We start from the raw sequence: 22,803 nt of genomic DNA on the forward strand, positions 1-22,803 counted from the left end.
ATGACCTGGAAGCTGTACGCCGGCTTCCTCGGCCAATAACGCGAGATGAGCGCCGCAACCCCAGAGTCGGGTTCCTTTACCTTTAAGTTTGTCATTGGTATGAGCTTTAGTGTACATGCACACTTCTTCAGATATACTGAAACAGAAGTCACATGAATAGAGACATTGGATTCTTATCTCATTATACATGATAAAGCTATCTCTAGCCATCTCACCCCTTGCTTTTTTCTGTAAGACCAATTGCAGTCGTTAACAGTCATCAACAGGTTTACCACACCTATCAGCCAATCACCCATTCCCACCACCCTTCTGAGTAATACCCCTCCCCACCCTCTCACTATATATAAGGGTCTGGTGACTTCTGTTTCAGTGTATCTGAAGAAGTGTGCATGCACACGAAAGCTCATACCAATGACAAACTTAGTTGGTCTCTAAGGTGATACTGGAAGGAATTTTTTGTTTGTTTGTTTCAACCAACCTTCGTGTTAATCATTTGGTGACAGCAGCAGGAAGGAATGAGTCATGTCTATGAAGGAGGCAGGATGAGTCTAGCATCACAGATGCAACCTTCATATTGCCTCAGATGCAAAATATTTTGTTGGAGTTAATTCACCCATTAATTGGTGGATCATCTTCTGCAATCATGTGATATGCATGCATAGCTAAATGGGTGTATGAACTGGGAAGCTCTGTGGGTATAAATTCAGTGTAGAGATCCTTATGGGAAAAAAAATCAGTTTGTTGAAGGATTCTTATACCTTGTACACAAGATTGCACCCTTTTATTCCTGGGTGTCCTTGCAGTTTGAATCTCTATTTGTATGAGATTAAAATCCAACAGTTTGGGAACCTTTATGACTTTGTTTTAAAGCATGATCGTATTTCCAGCTCCAGCTATCTTGATATTATTTGGGGGTCCTCCCCCCCCAAAAAGCCCAACATAATCTAAAACAGGACCAGTCAATGTACTGTATTGCCTTCTAAATGTTATGGACCTCCATCTTCCATAAGACCCTACTAGCATAGGCAACAGTCAGGGAAGATGTGAGATGTAACCCAATAATGCCAAATGGAGGGTACCACATTGACTATCCCAATCTAAACAGAAGGTGGGAGAAAATCCCATTTCAGCCAAATGATCTGATGATGATGATGATTATGATTTTTAAAGCAAAGTTTCCAGTACTTAAGAAAATGTATGTACACAGTAAACTTCCTAAGAATTGAGATCAGCTCTCTATTTTTAAGCAGATCTGAAAATTTACCAAGATGCTTCAGTTTAAGAACCCCACATCAGATTTAGTCCATATTTATCTCTCATAGATATAAACCATGCAATGTTTAAATTCAGTTCAAATCAGAGGCAACTAATTTTAACATTTTTTATAACAATTTATTCATTTTCCAAAAAGATAACATTAAAAATAAACATAAAAACAACAATATATAAAAACAAAAACAAAAAACAAAACCCCCCATCATAATCAATATTTTTAAACCATAATTTTTGCTTGAGTTCCCTCCCCTCCCCTTTTGGTTTCATTGTTAAATGCTTGTTCACCCACATCCTTATAACCTTATAATCCATTTTTAGACCTTGTTCATCTTTATACAAGTGAGTTTTTAAAAGTTATACTAACATAAAAATCTATACACAAAGCTTAAGAGATGAGCATTAATCCTGTACCCCCTTTTTTATTATTCAAAGTCCTCTTTCAGTCTTGGGTCCTACATAACTAGTTTATCCTGTATAGTTCAATAGCTGAGTTTGCCAATCTTCTTCGCCTTCTTTAACGGAGTCTTCTTCCTTGTGTAGGGGCACTAATTTTAACATTCAACCCTTTCAGCAACAGGAATTCCTTTACCGCTGGCTTCTCCTTCCATAGAGAAAGTACAGGATGCATTGAAGACCCACCCTCCTCCCTGTGAGTAGAGATTGTCTATGAAAATGTCTGAATAATCTACTGGAAAGATCCTGCATGGGTTACTCTCTTGCAGCAAAACCAACCCAAAGTTTGTGTGTCATTAAAAAAATTAAAAGAGCCTGATTTTTCTGATGAAGTCCTGTGGTATCTCAGCATGAGTAACAAGGGATGCTGGGAAATTCAGTTCAGTTTGCATTTAAAGCTGATCTCACTGAATTTATGCTTGCCGAAGCAGTATGCAAACTGAAACACACCTCATTCTCCTCTATTTTCCCCTCAATGCAGTTCTTTTTTAAAAATAAAAAATAGGCATAGCTGCCAAGTTATCCCTTTTTTAAAGGGATTTTCCCTTATGCTGAATAGGCTTCCTCGCGAGAAAAGGGAAAAATTGGCAGCTATGAATAGGTTTTCATTGGTTTCTTTCTTAAAAACATTAACACACAACATATTTACAAATACGAATATTCTTCATACACAGAAATGATTTACAGAAAAAAAGAATAAAGAAAAAACAAAAGAAAAAAACAAAACAAAAAACAAAAAAATCATTAATTGAACATCATTTACATCTCTTCTATTTTGACTTCCAATTTACCTCTCTGTAATTTGCAGACTTTAATCTTGCCATATCGCACAATTCTTACCTAATTACATTGTTATCTATTCCTTAGCTTAATTTGGGTTCAATTATGTTCTGCCGGTTGGATTATGGATACCTTATTATTTAATATATATTCGTCAAAAATCCTCCATTCCTTTTTTATTTTTTGTTTTGTCTGCCCTCTGATTCTTCCAGTGAATTTTGCTAGCTGTGAGTATTCTTTCATTAAAATTTGCCACTCTAGTATGCTGGGTGTGTTACTGCTTTTCCAATTTCTCGTGACTAGTACTCTTGCTGCTACTATTCCATACATTAACAGCGTTCTATTGGCACTTTTAATTTCCTCTGGAATTATGTTTAAAAGAAACATTTCCGGTTTCTTTTTAAATGTAGTATTTGTCATTTTCTTTAATTCTTCATAGATCTCACTCCAGTATTTACACATCTTTGGACATTTCCACCACATATGTATTTGTGATCCTATTTCCGCCTCACACCTCCAGCACCTAGATGATTGATTTTTGTACATTTTGGCTAGTTTATCTGGTGCTTGGTACCACATGTACATCATTTTAAAGATGTTTTCCATCAAATTATAACAGGCGGTCAATTTTAAATCCACTCTCCAGAGCCTTTCCCACTGCTCCATGAGGACATTATATCCAAAATCTTGGGCCCACTTCACCATTACTGATTTGGTTTGCTCTTCAATGAGTTCCCACTCCAGCAACAGGTCATATATACGTGAAATGTGTTTTCCATCCTTATTTATCAATGCTTTTTCAAATTTGGATGTTTCTTTGGCAATTCCCAATTTTTTATCTTCATGAAATCTCTGATTAATTTGGAAAAATTGAAGTCAATCTGAAAGGTATTTTTTTATTTCATCATATTCTTTTAGTTTTCCCCTCAATGCAGTTCTGTGGCCAGACAATGTCCACAGAAATACTAGGGTAAATAAATACACATAAAAATGCTGACAAGTTTCACTAGGCTCATCATCAGGGAATGGGGTCATGTGCACATCCTTTGGATTCATGGGAGAATCTCCTGCACCTCTCCTAACTTGTTTGAGGAACTGCTGTAACATAATTGCTGTGAAACCCCCAATGCTACAAGAGCAATCCTTCTTGCCATTGCAATTAAGTTAAGAGCATACATGTTTCTGCTTTTGCTTCTTCAGCTGAAGCCCTTACGTTCTGGACGCGACCAGCTTCTTTGAAACGGACCAAAGCGCCTCCCCCAATGCAGACAGGTGAGCTTATTTTGCAGGGGAAGGAATCCACAACACCTCAGTGTATCTTGCGAATTTTTTTTTCTTCAAATAATTTTTATTATTTTCCATTAACCACATCACTGTAAATACATCCTAATTCCAATTTCCTTCATAGAACCAAAAAACAAAAACAAAAAAGACAAAAGAAGGCCTACGAAAAAGAAGGCCAAAAAAAATAAGAAAAATAAGAAAAAAGGTGAAAAAAAGAGGAAGAAAAAAACAAAACAAAACACAAAAATAGAAATTAAACTTCTTAATTCAAATCATTTCATAACCATCTAGACATCCCCGACTTCCCCCACTCTGAATTCCTTGTTAATTATCAATTGGACAGTTTTCACAATAATAATTCACCCCTTCATAATAATCCAAATTAACTTTCCTGCTTTACACATAATACTCATATTTATAAATCTATACTTTCAATTTTATATTTCCAATTTCCAAACTTATTTCAACTCTATTTCAATTCTTCAAACTTTTAATTCTTCCCTTAACTTATTGTTTTTTACCAAGAATATTTTTTTTTCAAATTATCAAAATCTAACCTCTTTCCTTCTCACTAATCAATTTATCACATCCCCCCTACTACTGTAACCGAATCCCTTAGACATTTCAATGAATTCCATTTATCATACCCAGATCATGCCATACATATCAGTCCATTAAAAATATTTATCACTTATTCATCCTATTCCCACCCTTTCCCAGACCCACCCCCAATGTTCTCTCCCCATCTTCTGCCCCCCCTTCCCATCAAAACCTGTTGCCCAATCCCTCTCCTCTTCCTTTGCGTTCTTTTCCCCCTCTACATCTTGGAGCCAAATCTTTACATTGTCGATCTCCACATCTATCTCTTTTTTCCTCCTTTTTCCTTCCAGTTCCCAGCTTTTACCCTGAACTCCTTCTCTCACTAGGAGTTCAGCGGTGTCCACTGTTTCATTTTTGAGGACTCCTTGTGAAGAATCTATATCTTGCCCCACATCTCCCACTTGTGGAGCACTGTGTTGTTCATGTTCCTCTTCTTCTAAAATTTGTGGTTGTAAGTCTTTTACGCTGTCTCTGTCTCTCCATGATTTGTTGAGCTCCTGCAGTTGTTCATTGTCTTGCTTTAACACCTGTTTAATGTCCGATACCACAGAGAAAATCTTTTGCCAAGCAAAGTCTTGTGATGTTGTTATGACTGGGTCGTTCTCAGGCATCTCGAATTTCATGTGGCTCTTTCATGTGCATCCGGGTAAAGGCAGGGATCAAGTTCCAACTTTCTCCTCGCCATTTTTTATTGGATTGAGTATATTCCATCTTCTTTATAAAACTCCATTGTCATCAAATATCTCTTATAATCATTATCCACGTTTCAACGACACTTTTTAAATATCATCAGTTACTCAATTCCAAATCAAATATTTATAATCCAATTTTCTTAATTGATTTATTATTCTCAAGGTCCGTTCACTGACCTGTCCGGGGACCCGGGTCCAGTTTTCAGAGGGACTTTCTTTGAAATTAATCCCAATTTGCAGGCAATCCTGTTAGCGTCAATTCTCTCCCCTGCGCCTGCAGCTGGGGAGTTACTAAGTCCGCTTCCTGGTAAATTAAAGCTGAACTTTTATGACAGCCAAGGGCTGATTTACTGTCTCACTGTCTCTCAAAGGAGGGGTAATCGACTTCCTTTTTAAATTACCCCGTATTGCCAATTCAGATCCAATTAAATGCCAAAGGTTTATATAAATCCGATGATTGGGTTCTTACTTTAAAAGAATCTGCCGCTCTCCTCCGTCGGAATCAGGGCTTCCCCCCGCAAGGGTAAGATGACACTCAAAATGGCTCCCGCGGCGCCTGTCTCCACTTTCTACGGGGCTCTTTCCGAGCTTACCGGGCAGTGAAGGGGCCTGCGATCGGAGCGCTGCTGAGCTTTTGCCCCCCAAAAGCCCAATTTGGGGTTCTATGGGAGCCGCGTCGCCCCCGCGGCTTCCCCCCCCCCTCGCGGAGTCGGGCTGTCTCGGGAGCCGAGACAAATCCTGCTGATCGGAGCTGGCGGCAGACCGGAAGTCTTCGTATCTTGCGAATTTATTGATGATGGAGGCCATGCCCAAGCTCCAGCCTTTCTGCATATATTAGTGGAAATGGTTGCAAAAATATGTATATTTGTCCAAACGGTGACAAATTCTCAGTAGAATAGTTAGAAATTTGCAAGCCCACACGCTAAACTCTGTCCTTGCCCCCCCCCACAAGAAACAGACCAGACAACAAGGTATGTGTTCAAATTGGCCACAACTTTATTGAATTCAGATGTAGGCAACTTGGCCTTGGCCTTGAAAAGAAGACGAGTGAGAGTTGGCTGGGCGAATGGCGTAGCAAGGGGGGCAAGGGGGCGGGCCATCTCGGGTGCCACCCTGGTGGGGGGTGACACTCGGCGCGCACTCCGCGACTCCCAAGCTGAGCGGCGCCGCTTCAGTGCCGTGCGGGGATGGTGGCAAGGTCCTGTGCTCGTGGTTGCCACCATGACCGGAGGGTCCTGGCGTTGTCCCCGCGCGGCGCTGGAGTGGTTTGCCATCTGCAAGCCGCTCCAGCACCATGCGGGGATGGTGCCGAGGTCCTGTGCGCAGGCGCTGCACGCAAGGCATCATAGGGGCTGCAGTTTGAAAATGGTCTCCTCCACCACCACCACCCTCACGTGCCGCCAACCGCTCAAGCACCATGCAGGGATGGTCCCGAGGTCCTGCTCGCGGCTGTAGCCGTGACCAGAAGTCCCTGCATCGTCCCCGTGCAGTGCTGGAGCGGTTTGCCGGTGGCGCCGCTGCACAGCGTGCATGTGTGTAGCATGCATGTGTCGTGCGTGGTGACGTCACACATGCACACTGCATGGCAACGCCCCGCCCTGCCCCCGTGTGCACCACCTGGGTGCCGCTCCGGATGCCGGAGGGGCTTCCTCCATCCCTGGGCTGGGGATTGGTCCCTGTGCCTATACCAGGCCACACCCTGCCAGCAGCCCATTGGCCTGCCAGGCAGGGGCCAAGCACTCAGTTACCTGGTGGGTGGCACCCGGCCAGGTGGCCCCGTGTGGGGTCGCAAACTCTGCCCACCTGTTGGGAGGGGGTGAGCGGGAATTCCAATTGGATTTTAAATTTTACGTATTGTTTTAAACAATTCAAATGTGGGAAATTGAATTTAAGATTGGGGAAAAAGCAGCCAAGTTTGACAGGTCCATCCAGGGGCGTAGGAAGATAGGGGCGGTGGGGCCAGTGCGCCCCAAGCGACATGATCCCAGGGGCGCCATCGTCGCTGCCCGCCCCGCCACCAAAACGCATGCCCTGCCCTGCATGCGGCACGCCCTACCCCAAAACGTGCCCCGTCACTGCACAGGGCGTGCCCCGCCCCAAAACGTGTGAAACATCATTGTGCACGGCGTGCCCCGCCCCCAAACGCATGCCCCGCCCCCAGAACACGTGCCACATCACTGGGGGCAGCGCACCTGCTCTCTGCCCCCGGTGGCGGAGCATGAAACTCCGCCGCTGGGTCCATCTGTCCCTATTTGCATGTATGAGGAGGCTGGGATCCAGAGGTTTTTGCTCAACAACAATACACTTCTAATTGCCTTGGACCACTTTCCTTTCCTGGATCTTAGGAATGCACATGCAAATCCATGGGGAATCAAATTCCTTCAACAAGCCCTAAGGCACCCAGAGGCTGTATCTGAAGACTCTGGATGGGCCCATGAGTCTTTGCAGAAGGTGCTGATTGCCTGGAAAAGTTACACATGGTTCAGCACCTTCTGCAAAGATCCACGCAATCTCCCCAACCCACATGGTTGGATGAGTGGTTATCTGCATTCTGCAGGATCAGGTCACAGAAAAGACCGGTCCCACAAGGATGCATAGGCCCCTCTTGGACAGGGCAGGTGATTTGTAATTACACAATTACTGCAGCACGATAAGTTTAGAGAAACGTTGGAAAAGAAAGTTCAAAGTTGGCTATCTCATAGAGGTTGTGTGCGTCAAAAATGAATTTGAAGTGATTGTGTGAATGGTCCTCTAGGGGGACCTGTGGCCCTCCAGATATTGGTTGTTGGACTCCAGCTCCCATCAGCCCCTTCTGGCATGGCAAATGAGAAGGGGTGGTGGGAGTAGTAGTCCAACAACATAAGGAGGACCATAGACTCCCCACTGTTTTCGGTGTCTGTATGCTGACTTCATAGCTTGAGGCCTGTATTCCTTTAAAATATTGTATATGCCACATTCTATCTGTCTCTGTCTCTGCACACAAAGAAGTCACCATATTGGTGTGTACCTCCCGCCTTGCTAATCCTACATGTAGACAGGTGTTGCTTTTTTTAAAAGCAGGAATTCAGGGGAACTGAGTTCCCTTACCTTTTTTAAATTAAACAATTCTTTTTTGGGTCAGGAAGCGCTGGAACAGATATACCTGAAGGAGCATCTCCACCCCCATCGTTCAGCCCAGACACTGAGGTCCAGCTCTGAGGGCCTTCTGGTGGTTCCCTCACTGTGAGAAGTGAGGTTACAGGGAACCAGGCAGAGGGCCTTCTCAGTAGTGGCACCCGCCCTGTGGAATGCCCTCCCATCAGATGTCAAGGAGATAAACAACTATCTGACTTTTAGAAGACATCTGAAGGCAGCCCTGTTTAGGGAGGTTTTTAATGTTTGATTTTTTTAAAAAAAAATCATGTTTTTAATATTCTGTTGGGAGCCGCCCAGAGTGGCTGGCAAAACCCAGTCAGATGGGCGGGGTATAAATAATAAAATTATTATTATTATATTCTTATTCTTATTTACACCCAATGCCTGAGCCAAAAATCCACCTACATCTGTAATTGATAAAATTGTGGCCATTTCTAATCCAGATCATTCTCCGATTGAGTTTATTAATCACATCTTACATTTAGCCACACTGTGTGTGTGTGTGTGTGGCACTGCAACTTAGCCCACAATAAACAAATTAACCAACCAACTTCGCGGTGAGTTCCCTCACCTTCCCCCCCCCCCCAGAAAAAAGCACTGCTTGTAGAGATTGCTATGCCATAGGTCTACCAGGATTTGAAACCTGTCCTCCCAAACTGGGAGGGAGTGTGGCTTTTGCTGTTTTATCATATGAAATAAGACTATTGAGTGGTGCCTAAATTTAAAGGACAGCAGTACAGGGAAGACGACTGACCTGCTTAGACACGTAAGACTACAGCAGCAATTCTGTTTGACTCTTACACTTAAGCATATACAGGAGCACATACAATCCAGCCTAGCTGATCTTTTATGTCCTGTTCCTCATTTCAGTGGCAGAAAACATGCCTCTTCCTGCAACATCTATGCCACAACAGAGGCCTGGCATTTTACTAAAGGTGCCCTCCAGTAAGTACCTATGTCTTGCGCAAATTTGCTATAAAACGTAGACCTGAAAAATACCTATATCGCTAACTGCTACCAGGCTAAGCTTATTTACTGCCATGCACGCAAATCTTTTTCTTTCTTTTTAATGATTTCCTATAGCTTTACTGTAGATCCTACACGTATTATCCCAACATCAAAGATACCCAACTTCGCAAATGCCCCATATTCATTTGTGTTTGGAATTTTTTACAAATGCACCAAGTGTCTCATCCTGCAGCTAATTCATCTGTGCCAGTGAATTTGCCTCAGGCTGGAAAAAGTTGGCTTGTTTCAGGGTTTTTCAGCTGCAGAAGGAAAACCAAAGCACCATTGCTCAAGACTTTCCATCTGCCATGGATTTGACAGGGAAATGGGGTTGGGGCCAATTTGGGGTCCAGGAACTGCCCTTTAGCTGCAAAAAAATAACCTCCAAGTTTTGCTTCATAAGCTGAGCTTTTAGGGTTTGAGGGGGGGGGGGGAGGAGGTTAAAAGCATGTTTAACACCACCCTACTAAAATGCAATATGTAATAGAGATGCCAGAGTTCCAGGGCTGACATGAATTCTCCTGGTTTGCCTGTCCTGACTCCAGGTGGCAGGGAAAGAGCTTGAATCTCAAGGTGGATGAGAGGGTCTTTAATTTTAATAATAATAATAATAATAATAATAATAATAATAATAATAATAATAATAAAGACCAACTAAGTTTTTATTTTGGTATGAGCTTTCGGGTGTATGCACACTTCTTCAGATACACTTGAAACAGAAGAGTCAGACCCTTATGTATATACAGAGGGTGGGGGTGGGTGGGTGGGAATGGGTGATGGGCGGATGGGAGTGGTAAACCTGTAGATGGCTGTTAACGACTGCTGATGACACACGAAAAGCATGCACACGAAAGCTCATACCAAAATAAAAACTTACGGTAGTTGGTCTTTAAGGTGCTACTGAAGGAATTTTTTTATTTTGCTTCAACTCAGACCAACACGGCTACCTACCTGTAACTAATAATAATAAAGCTATGCATTCAGCTTGCAAGCTTCAAAATAAGGACCCCGAAGCTCACAAATTTTGGAGGGGGGCACCCGAGGGCATTTTGGCTGCAACCCTGGCATCCATGGCAGACAAGCTATACTTGTGTGGGCATCTTCCACACAACCCATTAGCAGCACTTAGGCTCTCAGTGTGGATTAAGATGAATGTGCAGGGCAGGGGTGGGGAATCTTTGGCCTGAAGCTGAAGGGGCCGTCCAAGTCCCTCTGCCTGGCCCTTGACACTCTCTGCTGGCCACACACCTAGAGTTGCCATATTTCAAGAGGTAAAAACCTGGACACAAAAAGTTGTTGAGCTTTTTTTGGGGACAATCACTTGATAGCCAGAGCCAGAGCTGCCTGCACACACAAAATAACCCCAAATCCAGGAGATTTGCTTTGAGATGTAAAATCCCCTCTGGGTGGGCATGCAGGACTCCCAAAAGAGGACATGTCCAGGAATTCTAGGACATATGGCAACCCTACACACACCTTGCTGGTGATTGCTTGCATGGTTGGAAGGTAGAGGTGGGGGTGTGGAGAACCTAGCCCACCACACAGGTAAAATTTACATTTGTTCCACCCCCTTTTGCCTCTGCCGCCACACACCACCAGCATGTGTAGTGGCTGTGTTGGCAGCAAGCCACTATTGCTCTATATCTGGCAAGATCTGTTCAGGAAAGACAGGGGAAGCTGACTGGCAAAAGCATCTGGGGAACTTTGCTTCAATTAAATCTGTGGGCTGAGTTCCCTTGCTTGAAAAAGGAGAGGAGCTTCTCCAACTGCATTCTTGCATCAGCTGAACTCTGAAGCTCAAATTCCCCAGTGAAGGTATCCCGGAGGTGTCCCCTTTGGCCGCATCTTCCCTCTGGGCCATCTTTTTGTCACAATGGGATGCAGTGTTGTGCACAAGCTGAAATCATTAAGGAAGGAGATTCTATTTCAAGCCATTGCATGAACTTTAACTTGATCCATCTCTGAAGAGCTGTCTCTACACACATCCTCCACGCTGGGCACCCTCCTTTGACATTAATGCCTGCAGAGCAAGCAGAAATTCAACCGGCGAGGCTGATGTATCCCATGTAGAGGCTACCCAACTGAAATTGCTAAAACTGGAGTTACTGGCTTTAAAACATTGGCAATATCCTAAACTTTGGCTAGAACTATTAATGGAGCAATCTTGAAATGTCCACTCAAATGGGCCCAAACATCATCATCATCATCATTTAAAATTCTTAGTCTTAGTCTTAATCTTTCCTTGAGTTATAGCCCAGCAGAGTCCTTCAGGGTGGTCCATAGGCTGTTGACACCTATATCAGTGAATGAAGACTGGGGTACCTCCGAGACCATCTGTGAGTTGCATGCTGTGGAAACAGTAAACCCAGATTAAATAAGGCAATTGTGTGGGGCACCATTTTTGGTGAGGACGACATCTTCTGGATGCTGCACAAAAAAAATCTGCAGGATCGACTAGCATCGCGTCCGCAATAAACTGCTGTGTGGAAGCCCCTCTAAGTGTCAGGAAGGTTGGGTATAGGATTGCAAGAGCAACCTCATGGAGTTGAATGGGAAGAAAGGAAGCATGTGTTTTAAACTTCCCACTGGAATATGTGGTTCTTCAGAATGCTGGATTTGGCTTGGTTGTGCCTGCATATTTTTTTTAAAGGATGATTGAATGTTAGAAATGCAATTTGTTGATGTTTAGTCGTTTAGTCATGTCCAACTCTTTGTGACCCCATGGACCATAGCACGCCAGGCACTCCTGTCTTCCACTGCCCCCCGCAGCTTGGTCAAACTCATGTTCGTAGCTTCGAGAACACTGTCCAACCATCTCGTCCTCTGTCGTCCCCTTCTCCTTGTGCCCTCCATCTTTCCCAACATCAGGGTCTTTTCCAGGGAGTCTTCTCTTCTCATGAGGTGGCCAAAGTATTGGAGCCTCAGCTTCAGGATCTGTCCTTCCAGTGAGGGCTGATTTCCTTCAGAATGGATAGGTTTGATCTTCTTGCAGTCCATGGGACTCTCAAGAGTCTCCTCCAGCACCATAATTCAAAAGCATCATTTCTTCAGCGATCAGCCTTCTTTATGGTCCAGCTCTCACTTCCATACATCACTACTGGGAAAACCATAGCTTTTACAATACGGACCTTTGTCGGCAAGGTGATGTCTCTGCTTTTTAAGATGCTGTCAAGGTTTGTCATTGCTTTTCTCCCAAGAAGCAGGCGTCTTTTAATTTTGTGACTGCTGTCACCATCTGCAGTGATCATGGAACCCAAGAAAGTAAAATCTCTCACTGCCTCCATTTCTTCCCCTTCTATTTGCAAGGAGGTGATGGGACCAGTGGCCATGATCTTAGTTTTTTTGAAATGCAATTACTGTACATTATTATTTGAGTACTGAGCCCGTGGGTTGTTAAACTGTGGCATGGGACTCGTGTCTTGGACTGCAGGGGTTTGGGGGCATGAGCAGAAAGAAGCAGGGGCAGAGGGGTCAAGCGTATCGCCAGGTTTGCTTCTCTCGTGTTTCTCTGCAGTCTGCTTTTCAGCTGAATAGACGGCTGGTAAAAAAAAAAACCCAGCAACACCAAAGGTACAGGTCACTTCATCAAATTGTAGCTTGGTGGCAGGGTGCATGCTTGGCATGCAGAAGGTTCCAGGTTCAATCCCAAGCATCTCCATTCATAAGGACTTCCATATAGCAGGATTGGGCAAACACCTTCCTGCTTGACACCCTGGAGCAGGGGTAGCCAATGTGGTACCCTCTGGATATTGTTGGACTCCAACTCCTGTCAGGCGCCGCCAGCATGGCCAATGGTCAGGTATGATGGGAATTGCAGTCAACTTGGCTACCCCTGCTCTGCAGCGTCATTATCAGTCAGAGAAGAAACTCCTGGGCTAGATGGATGAAGCTGTGCTTTCTTTCCCTTGATATAAAGTAAGGGCATGCCCTCCAACATTCCTCAGATGAAAATAAAGAGACATTTGACATCACTGTTGCCGTCCCCCTGCATACCTCTTCCTTAGAGGCTGTGGCAGGAACACAGACACAGCGGCTGAATGAAAAAAAGCCAGAGCCAAATGAATGTAATGGCCTTGGAGCCATGGCACCAGCCTCATGGACAGGCCCTGCCCCTTTGCTCCCCTACGCACCGCTTTCTTTATGGGAAACTGACCAACTGAGGAAAACAGTGAAAAACTTTCTTAGGGGTGTTCGTCTGCCGCAGATCTTGTTTTCATAAGAAGAGGAAGTGGCGCCATATTGAGTGAGCGGTGGGAAGGGAGAAGTGTGTGTCCTTCTGACACACAGATCTAGACTTCTAGTAACACATTGAAACTCTGTACTGAAGGGAAGGCCCCTGGGGCATTCGGGACTCTGTGTGGAAAGGTGAAAAGCCGTGACGGCATAATGGTTTTTGTGATGATCCCAGTATTTTGGGGGCAGTTGGAAGGCATGCGAGGGTGGGCCAAATGTAGGCCTCTGGGCCTCTAAAAAATTCTCCTCAGGGCACAGCTTTCGCCGGCCTTGTTCTGTGCCCCACTCAAGTACATTTGCCTTGTTCTGTGCCCAACCGCAAGTACTTTTGCCTGGCACTCTTAATTGAATAATTGAATAAAAGTAATAAAATAAAACAATTGAATAAAAGTAAGAGTGGCACCCATTGCACCACACACTTTTGCCTTTGGCCCTGCCCACCACAGGTGTGTGGTTTCTGGAAGGTTTCCCACAAAGGAAGGTGGTCCTTGGACTGAAGCATGGTCCCTGCCCTGGTTAAAGCTGCTTTTTATGCCCCGTGGCACACTTGCTGATGTGGAGCCACTCCTTATCATTTTGAAACGAGGACAGCAAACGTTAGTTGTGAAAAGCAGTTCGCCGTAGGCTGCCGAAAACAAAATGGCTGCCGACAGGAACATGTAAATTTGTTTTACTCATTAAATTTCTATACTGTCCTTCATCCAAGGATTGCAGGGTGGTTTACAATATAGAAATGCAAAAAAACAACAACAACAAAAACAAAAACATACCACCAACACAAAACAATGGGATAACAGGAATCCAGAGTGAGTTACCTTTGCAGGCTGTCAACGTGCCATCTTTGCAACTTCTGTTCTAAGCAGAACGTCGGTCTTAAGTCTTGTGGGGAATGAAAGCATGGATTGAAAAGACTTTCCCCTTCATGTCTGGAAATGATAGCAAGGTAATCCATTGTCTTCTCTACTTTTTCCTTGCTCCTTTTGGCTTTCGTCCACTTAAAGCATATATTTTGTTCACTGGGACACGGCTATTTCTTCCAGACAGGTGACGAGGGGGCGGATAGCTTTGAGAAGAATGGGGCTGTTGTCCCTGGAAGAAGGTAAATGTGTATGTTAACATTCTCAGCTTTGAAGAACATCCTTTTCACCTTAAAGTTGTTGTTTTTTTCCTCCTGAAAAAATGATCCATTATCTCTGGTTTCTCTACAGGTACATAATGAGATGGTGGGACAGAGTTGGTACCTGCCATGTGATGAAGCTGCAAGTCTCCTCCCTTTGCCAATGGAGATGCTTCTAAAGTTTTTAAAGAAAGCTAACACTCTTGAGTAAATAAATGAAAATGAAAAGGCTCTCTGGGCTTCAGATTACTGATGAAGACTGAATAAAGCCTCACCTCCCAAGCCATCATCCCAAAGGAATCATTTTACAGAAGGAGATAATGAGATTGCATACATCATATTCCTTCTATTCATTCATATTATAATAAAATTGAACCAGTCATTTTTGTCCTATGTGGATAGAGACTGGGACTATTGAGAATGGCCTCTAGGGTCCCAAGGTATGGTTGGAAGACACAATGGACCACCCGTTTGCTGAAGATCTCGGTCTGGTCAGTGCCCAGGTGGCAGACCACCTGGGAACCACATGTATGCTGCTTGGGCTCCATGGTGGATGGAAAGTGGGATATATATGTAAGAAAATGAACCAATATGTTATATTCTGAATTCTGTCACTTGCCCATGAATGCCACCCAATTACCAAGATGGCCCCTAGGCAGTTTGCAAGTTATGGGCAAATCACTTTCAGTCTAAGAAACTCAATAAAACTGTTCTTGTATGTTGCTCTTGAATGTTTTATTTATTTAAGCCATTTATATCCGGCTTTAACTATGATCATCTCTAAACAGTGTACAGTGGTACCACAGGTTAAGTACTTAATTGGTTCCAGAAGTCCGTACTTAACCTGAAGCGTACTTAACGTGAAGCGAACTTTCCCATTGAAAGTACAGTGGTACCTCGACTTACGAATGACTTGACAACCAATTTTTTTCGGCTTACGAGTGGGGCAAATGGCCGCACGCTTACTAATTTCTCGACATCCGAACGGAAACCGTGGCGGTTTTAGGTAGGGTTTTTTCGACTTACTAATTTTTAGATGGGGTTGCTTCGACTTACGAATTTTTCCGTTTCCAATGCATTCCTAGGGGAAATTGCGTTTCCAACGGCGCTTTTCGACTTACGGATTTTTCGACCTACGAAGGTGCCTTTGGAACGGATTAAATTCGTAAGTCGAGGCACCACTGTAATGAAAAGTGGATTAATCCATTCCAGACGATGAAAACACCCCCTAAAACAGCAATTTAACACGAATTTTACTGTCTAACGAGACCATTGATCCATAAAATGGATAATCAATGTACTGTACTATAAAATAAAAAAGACAGTATTGTAGATGAAAAAATTAACACTTACTGTACAGTGGTCTCTTGGGTTAAGTACTTAATTAGTTCCGGGGTGCCATTCGCACCTCAAAAAGTACTAAACCCGAGCGGCGATAGCGCACGTGCGCGAAGTGCCGATAGAGCGCTTCTGTGCATGCGCGAAGCACGCAAATCACTTCTGTGCATGCGCGCGCGGAGGAACCTGGATGTGAACACTTCCAGGTCCATGGAGTACTTAACCTGAAAGTACTCAACCTGAAGCATACTTAACCCGAGGTATGACTGTATAAGAAACGCAATACAGAAGAGGTAACAACCCCCCCCTCCCAATAAACAGTCCCAACTATAAAACCGGACTTCAGTTAAAACGTCAGTCTTCAGTAGGTGCTGGAAGTTCAACAGTGAGGGGGTCTGTCTGTCCTCAGCTGGAAGGACTTCCTGCTGGGAGCTTGGAGGGCCCTGCCCTGCCCCTCTCCACCTGGCTTGGAGCGGGGCCTGACAGGCTCCATTAAGGACTGCTGCTGCTGCTGCTCGACAGAGAAGGCTCCTTTAATATTGTTTTTATTTTTTATCTATGTCATTTTAAATTGTTACTGATATTAACGTTGTATTTTTAGTTTTAGATTTTATGTTTTATGTGGAAATTGTTTTCCATTTGGTGGTGTACCTTTTGATGTGCTTTATTTATTGTTTATGACTTTTGTTATGTTGGTAATTATGTAAATCTTGTCAAGTTGTAAGCCGCCTTGAGCATTATTTTAACTATGGAAAGGCGGCATACAAATAAAAGGATGATGATGATTGTGGAAGGGAGTTCCATACAATTGGACAAACGGTTCTGAAGGCATGGTTCCTGCCACAGCTGCAGGCCGTGCTGACATCACATGGCCTCGGGCCCCCTCGATCGTGGGGTCAAGGCAGCAGCACTAATCTCTGCTACTGGGTTATCAAGCCTTTTGGATCACCATTCCTCCCCTATCCCATTTCTGCTCCAAGGAGCTCAGTTCGCCCTGTCTCTCATTAGATCTTTGTGACAAACCTATGAGGTAGGTTTGGAGAAGCGGAGCAATGGATTCAAACTACAAGAAAGAAGATTCCACCTAAACATTAGGAAGAACTTCCTGACAGTAAGAGCTGTTCGACAGTGGAATTTGCTGCCAAGGAGTGTGGTGGAGTCTCCTTCTTTGGAGGTCTTTAAGCAGAGGCTTGACAGCCATATGTCAGGAATGCTTTGATGGTGTTTCCTGCTTGGCAGGGGGTTGGACTGGATGGCCCTTGTGGTCTCTTCCAACTCTATGATTCTATGGAAACGAGATGATGACTGTTGCAAGACCACACGCTGTACTTTTTGGCTGAGTTTGGGGCGGGTGAGCAGGAAAATGAGTTGAGTTCGAGGCCAGGGTGATTTTAAAAAGATGGGAATCCATTTTGCTCGCTAGCTCATCCAGCTCTTAAGGTAGTTTCGTGCCTGTCTCTTTGAAGACGACAGCAGCTTTATTTCTCTGCCATCAGCGAATGCCACTTTTTATTAAATTCACGGCGGGCTCCGACAACTCAGGTGTATGTCAACAGAGCTTCATTACTCTAAGGGTAACCTCCATAACCTCTCCTATCGTGTAACACAACCAAAGCCATAAGGAATGCAAGGCATTGGGTGGGTGGGGAGAGATTCAATTACCTTGTCCAAAGAGATTACAGCTAAGAGAGCTTGCAAAAATGATGTACAGCTGAGCCTTGATTTCAAATGCCTGGCCAAGGCAGCTCCAATAAGCACAGGACTCCCTATAGGATTGGCTGCACCAGGCTTTGGACAAACACAAGTATATAAAGCATGGCTATTTTTCTGCATTGGGTTAGCAGGACTTGCTTGTGCCCCCTGAAAATCATGAAGCACTGGTAAGTGATCCCCTTTGGACTGATAAACAGGCAGCGTCAGCTAAAAAAGAGAAAAGGCAGCGATTTCTGTTCTACTTGTATTCAACGCAGTCAGCACTGTTTCCATTTTGCCGCAGTTTGGTTTCTGCAAAATACTATGCCATTTGCCTCACCTTCCATTATTTAATGTAAGTTGCGTAGCTTACACACATTTCACTGTAAAGGAAATGCCAAAACACTGTTGAAAAAGAAAATAAAGTTTCACCTGTAGGCTTAAAAACAGCAACGTCGTGAATGAATACAGTGGAACCTCGGTTCTCGAATGTCTCTGTTGGCGAACGATTTGGAACCCGAATGCCGAAAACCCGGAAGTAATTGCTTCCATTTTTGAACGCGCCTTGGAAGCTGAAAGGCTTCCGCTGTGTGTGTTTCCATTTTTTCAATGGATTTTGTCGACCGCCCATTGATCCTCGGCTTTTGAACGTTCCAGAAGTCTAATTGTCTTCCAGAATGGATTATGTTCAAAAACTGAGGTTCCACTGTATTGATAATGCTTGGCTGGTTTCTGTTCTAAATCTCCGATGAACGTGTGAACTTCAGCAATTCTGGCTTCCTTTTCCATTTTCATCAGAATCCTCTGACCTCACCACTGCCTGGAAGATGTAGTAGCAGGAGGATGGGGAGAAGCAGCTGACCCCTGAAGCCATGCTACACTTGGCTCTGCACCTGGCCTCCTCCACCCCCTGCTTTTTAAAACATGGATGGGGGGAGCAAAGAAAATTATTGGAGGGCCTAAAGAGCTTTGTTGATGCCTCTACGCCTAGTTCGACATTCTGTCCCCACTGTGGCCAATCAGATCCCTACAGAAAGCCCAGAAGCAGACATGAATGCAATAGTTTCTTGCTAGGTTTCTTGCTATTCAGAACCATACCATCTCTGACAGTGGAGGCTGCAGGTAGCCATCACAGCTGGTAGCCACTGATAGTCTTCTCCTGCATCCTTGTGGGAAGCCCTCCAAGTTAGTGACCATCATCACCTCTAGTGGGAACAAATTTTCACTATGAGCTGTGCGAAGCGTTTCCCAACCTTTTGGCTTCATTGGATGATCCCAGGTTCTCACAGGGTGAGAGCAGGAGGGAAACTTTCCTTATCCAGTTTCTCCAAACCCTTCCTAATTTTATACACCTCTCTCATGCCCCACAGTCTTGCTCATCTTTTTCCTTCTAACCTAAAAAGCCCCAAACATTGCAACTTTCCCACTGTAGAGAATTATTCCAGTGCCTTGATCCTTTTGGCTGCCCTGTTCAGGACTTTAGCAAGTGTCTTATTCCTGTGCCTCTGAAATGTCAGACATATGGAGCTACGGTCAAGGTCTACTTGGAGATTATCTTCTCCCTTTTAGGATGTCCACAGACAATGAAGAAAGGCACCTCCATGACTACACCGTACATCACGGCTCAGAAGATAAACCCTTGTGTGATGGAGCTGTGCAAATTTTTCCACCAGTGCCTCTGTGCAAGGGACAGAAGCTACTCAAGAGATGAAGCTATGAGGTAAAAAGTAGAACTGGTCTCACCTTGGTTTTTATCCTAAATATGGGGGACAGGGAAGGATAACTGAGAACATTGAGTTTGCATGGGGAAGTTCAGACCTATACAATTATATCAAAGAGAATGCTGGATTCTGTTGGATATAGAGGTCTCTCTGCCCCCTTCTTCAAGAGCTCTAACCTTGGGCTGTAATGTCCCATAGCCAAGGTTAGCTATAAAAGATGATACAGTCCAGGTTTTTCCAAGTACTGGATTGCCCCAAGATTCACGTCTTGCCACTCACTGACTGGAAATACCAAACTCACATTTTATGACTGAAAAGTCATGGAGTGAATTTCCAATGTTGTGGTTGCTGCTGCCTTTGTTCTTATGATCCTGCCATGAGTTTGTATGGTGGTTCTTGTGTGATTGTGGAATGACTAGATGATCACATCTTATTCTAATCAATTCTGCTTAAATTTTTTAGGTACTGTATTGAAAACTATTCCTGGTTCTTGAAAAATGCAACATACATCTGTGAAAAAGTCAAGAGGACTGCCCATTCAAGGAGTGAGTAGATGTTCCCCAATGGTTTCATAATGTTTTCTTTCTCAAATATAATGGGACAAATTCTCATCTGGTTCTCAGAATTTTGGGGGTGTGGCCTTCAGCTGTGCTGGAGCCTAACCTTGAAATGGACAATGGAAAATATTAATACTAAATTAATTTCATTTAGTACCCACTGAAGTCAACAGGATGTGGTTAGCCATGGCTACTTTTTCCACAATGACCTTCAGTGGGACATCAGTGAGACCAACTTGCCGGTAATCCAGGTCCATCCCAATGGGTCTACCGGCTAGTAGCCATGGGTAGACCTTGGACTAGGCAGCAGACATTAGATTTCAACAGACAAGTAGGCCTGGTGTTCAGCTCTTTTCCCAGCTGCAAATTGAACCCAGATTTCCTCCTTTAACACAAGATTGAAGGAGAGCTTACAGGCACTCAAAACTTGAATTGCCTAGGCTTGCCTCCCTTTCCCTAAGACAAAATCTATCTCCTTTCCTACTACACTTCTGCATAGCTGCCAAGTTTTCCCTTTTCTCACGAGGAAGCCTATTCAACATAAGGGAATTTCCCTTAAAAAAAGGGAGAACTTGGCAGCTATGCCCTTCTGTGATTACAGGACAGGATAGCTTGACCACAGCTGTCAATGCACTGGTAACCTCAAGTCTGGATTACTACAATGCACACTAAGTGGGACTTCCCTTGAAGTTGGTCCAGAGACTGCAGCTAGAGTAGAACATGCTGGCTAGCCTACCTGTCCCACCAACTACTACCAGCAAATAATAACGCCTTGTCTGTGGGATCTGCACTGGCTGCTAATCTGCTACCAGGCCAAGTTCAATGTTTTGGTATTAACATACAAGGCCCTTTACAGCTCCAGGTTCCTTAAGAAACCATCATAGACCCAGTAGGTTTTATACTTCACTCCTTGAAGTCCCTAAAACACCAGAAGCCTGGTCCACAGCAACTCAAAACAGGACTTTCACTGTGACTTGCCTTGTTTTGTGGAACAGCATCTCTGTTGAGATCATACAGGTGTTCACTACCTGTACTTTCTGGAAACTACTGAAGACATTTTTTATTTCAACAGGTTTTTCCATCTTGGTGTAATAATAATAATAATAGTAATTAATAATAATAATAATAATTTTATTATTTATAGCCTGCCCATCTGGCTAGGTTTCCCCAGCTACTGCATTAGGCATTCATTTTGTATTGTTGAAAAAAACCTATATTTGTCCCTTTTGGGGGATTGTTTTAAAATTGCTTTTAATTGTTGTTATGGTCTGTTTGTAAATAGCCTTGAGACTGATTCGAAAGGCTATTCAGAAACGGATGACAACAATAATACAATACAATACTTTGCGCTTTTGCACAGAATGTTTTCAGAGTGGCTTGCTCCCAGTTGACTTTACCTAGGTAACTTTATCTGCAGCCTTGACCGTCCATCGCTCCACCCTTGAAGCAGGGGACTATTGCTCACAGGGACATATGAAGCTGCCTTGCACAGAGTCAGACCATCTAGCTCAGCATTGTATACTGGTAGTGGTTCTTCGGGGTTTGAGGGAGGGCTTTCTTGCAGACCTTCCTGGGGATTCTGGGAAATGAACCTGGGGCATTCTGCCTACAAAGCAGATGCTGTATCACAGAGCTATGGCCTTTCCCATCTTCCAGTTCCCAAGCTTCTCTTCCTCCTGCCCAGCTTGCTGTCCCTAACCTCTGGGTGGAAGGATGGAAGGAAGGAGGGGTGCAAGAGGAAGCACAGACAAGCTCTTTTAGCTCCTCACCTTACTAAGTGATTGCTTATGAGTGGTAGAGCCCTGCCATATGGAATATTGCACTTTGTACGTGCTCAAGGCACTCAGGAGGTAGGACCAAAGGAGGGTAGTGGGTGGAAGCAGAGGATTATTTTTAAGGCTGCCATCGAAGCCACAATTTTGGGAGTGTGAACCATTGCTATATATTACATATGTGCAAACAAGAGATGACTGAGAGGTGATATGAGAGCCATCTTCCACTATCTGAAGGGCTGTCACAAGGAAGATGGAGCAAGCTGGCTTTCTGCTGCTCCAGAGGGTAGGACTCAAACCAATGGATTCAAGTTGCAAGAAAGGAGATTCCGACTAAACATTAGGAAGAACTTTCTAACAGTAGGAGCCATTCAACTGTGGAACAGACTCCCACAAAAGGTGATGGAGTCTTCTTCTTTGGAGGTTTTGAAGCAGAGGTTGGATTTCTCAAAGAATTCTTCAGCTGTGATTCCAGCATCGCAGGGGGGCTGGACCAGATGAACTGTACAATTTTATGACTCTAAGATAGTTAAGAGTTTCCTCTTTCCCCTTTTGCTTTTTCAGCTTTAAAGCAAAAATGCCTTGCAAGCATTTGCAAAGCTATTTAAAGCCTGAAGAGGAGTCATTGCTAAGAAGAAGACTCACACAAAGACTTAGACTTCATCCTATTAACCAGTGCAAGAAACCACTGCCAGGTATGAAGAAGAAGAAGAAGAAGAAGAAGAAGAAGAAGAAGAAGAAGAAGAAGAAGAAGAAGAAGGGAGGAGAATGAGTTTCCCCCTGTAGTAGGGTAGAATATTTTCCATTCCAAGCACTGATTAAACGAACTGTAATAGTAGGAGGTGGAACTCAAGCAAGAAACTCAACTTAAATGATTTTTTTTGTACCTTGTACTTCATAAAGTGTAATCATTAGTATTGTTACGGGTGCATGTTGAGGATTGTTAACTATGGTAAACCAGCTCTGAATAAAAATACGTGCAAGATTTTATTGTGATAAAATCTTGGAGAACTTTTTTTATTATGAAATGGCATATATTTAACTGAATTGATATGAAGCCTATTGCTGTTTCACAGCTCGTGCATGTTCAGTATACGAAGAACCTGCTTTAACAATGAGCAGACCATTGGTCCAGTGAGCTCTCAA

At 43.8% G+C, this 22,803-nt stretch overlaps 1 protein-coding gene across 1 annotated transcript in view; it reads left to right on the forward strand.

The window, feature by feature from the left end:
* HHLA1 (HHLA1 neighbor of OC90) overlaps nt 1-22,265 on the forward strand; it is a 35,631-nt gene extending 13,366 nt beyond the window's left edge. Inside the window, exons 10-12 of the mRNA XM_060278188.1 lie at nt 19,177-19,327; nt 19,791-19,873; nt 22,222-22,265. Of these exons, the coding sequence (XP_060134171.1) occupies nt 19,177-19,327; nt 19,791-19,873; nt 22,222-22,265 (278 nt within the window). The remainder of the gene's footprint in view (nt 1-19,176; nt 19,328-19,790; nt 19,874-22,221) is intronic.
* The last annotated feature ends 538 nt before the right edge of the window (nt 22,266-22,803 follow it).

This window comes from Zootoca vivipara, chromosome 8 (genome assembly GCF_963506605.1).
Source record: "Zootoca vivipara chromosome 8, rZooViv1.1, whole genome shotgun sequence".
In the NCBI taxonomy this organism is placed as follows: Eukaryota; Metazoa; Chordata; class Lepidosauria; order Squamata; family Lacertidae; genus Zootoca; species Zootoca vivipara.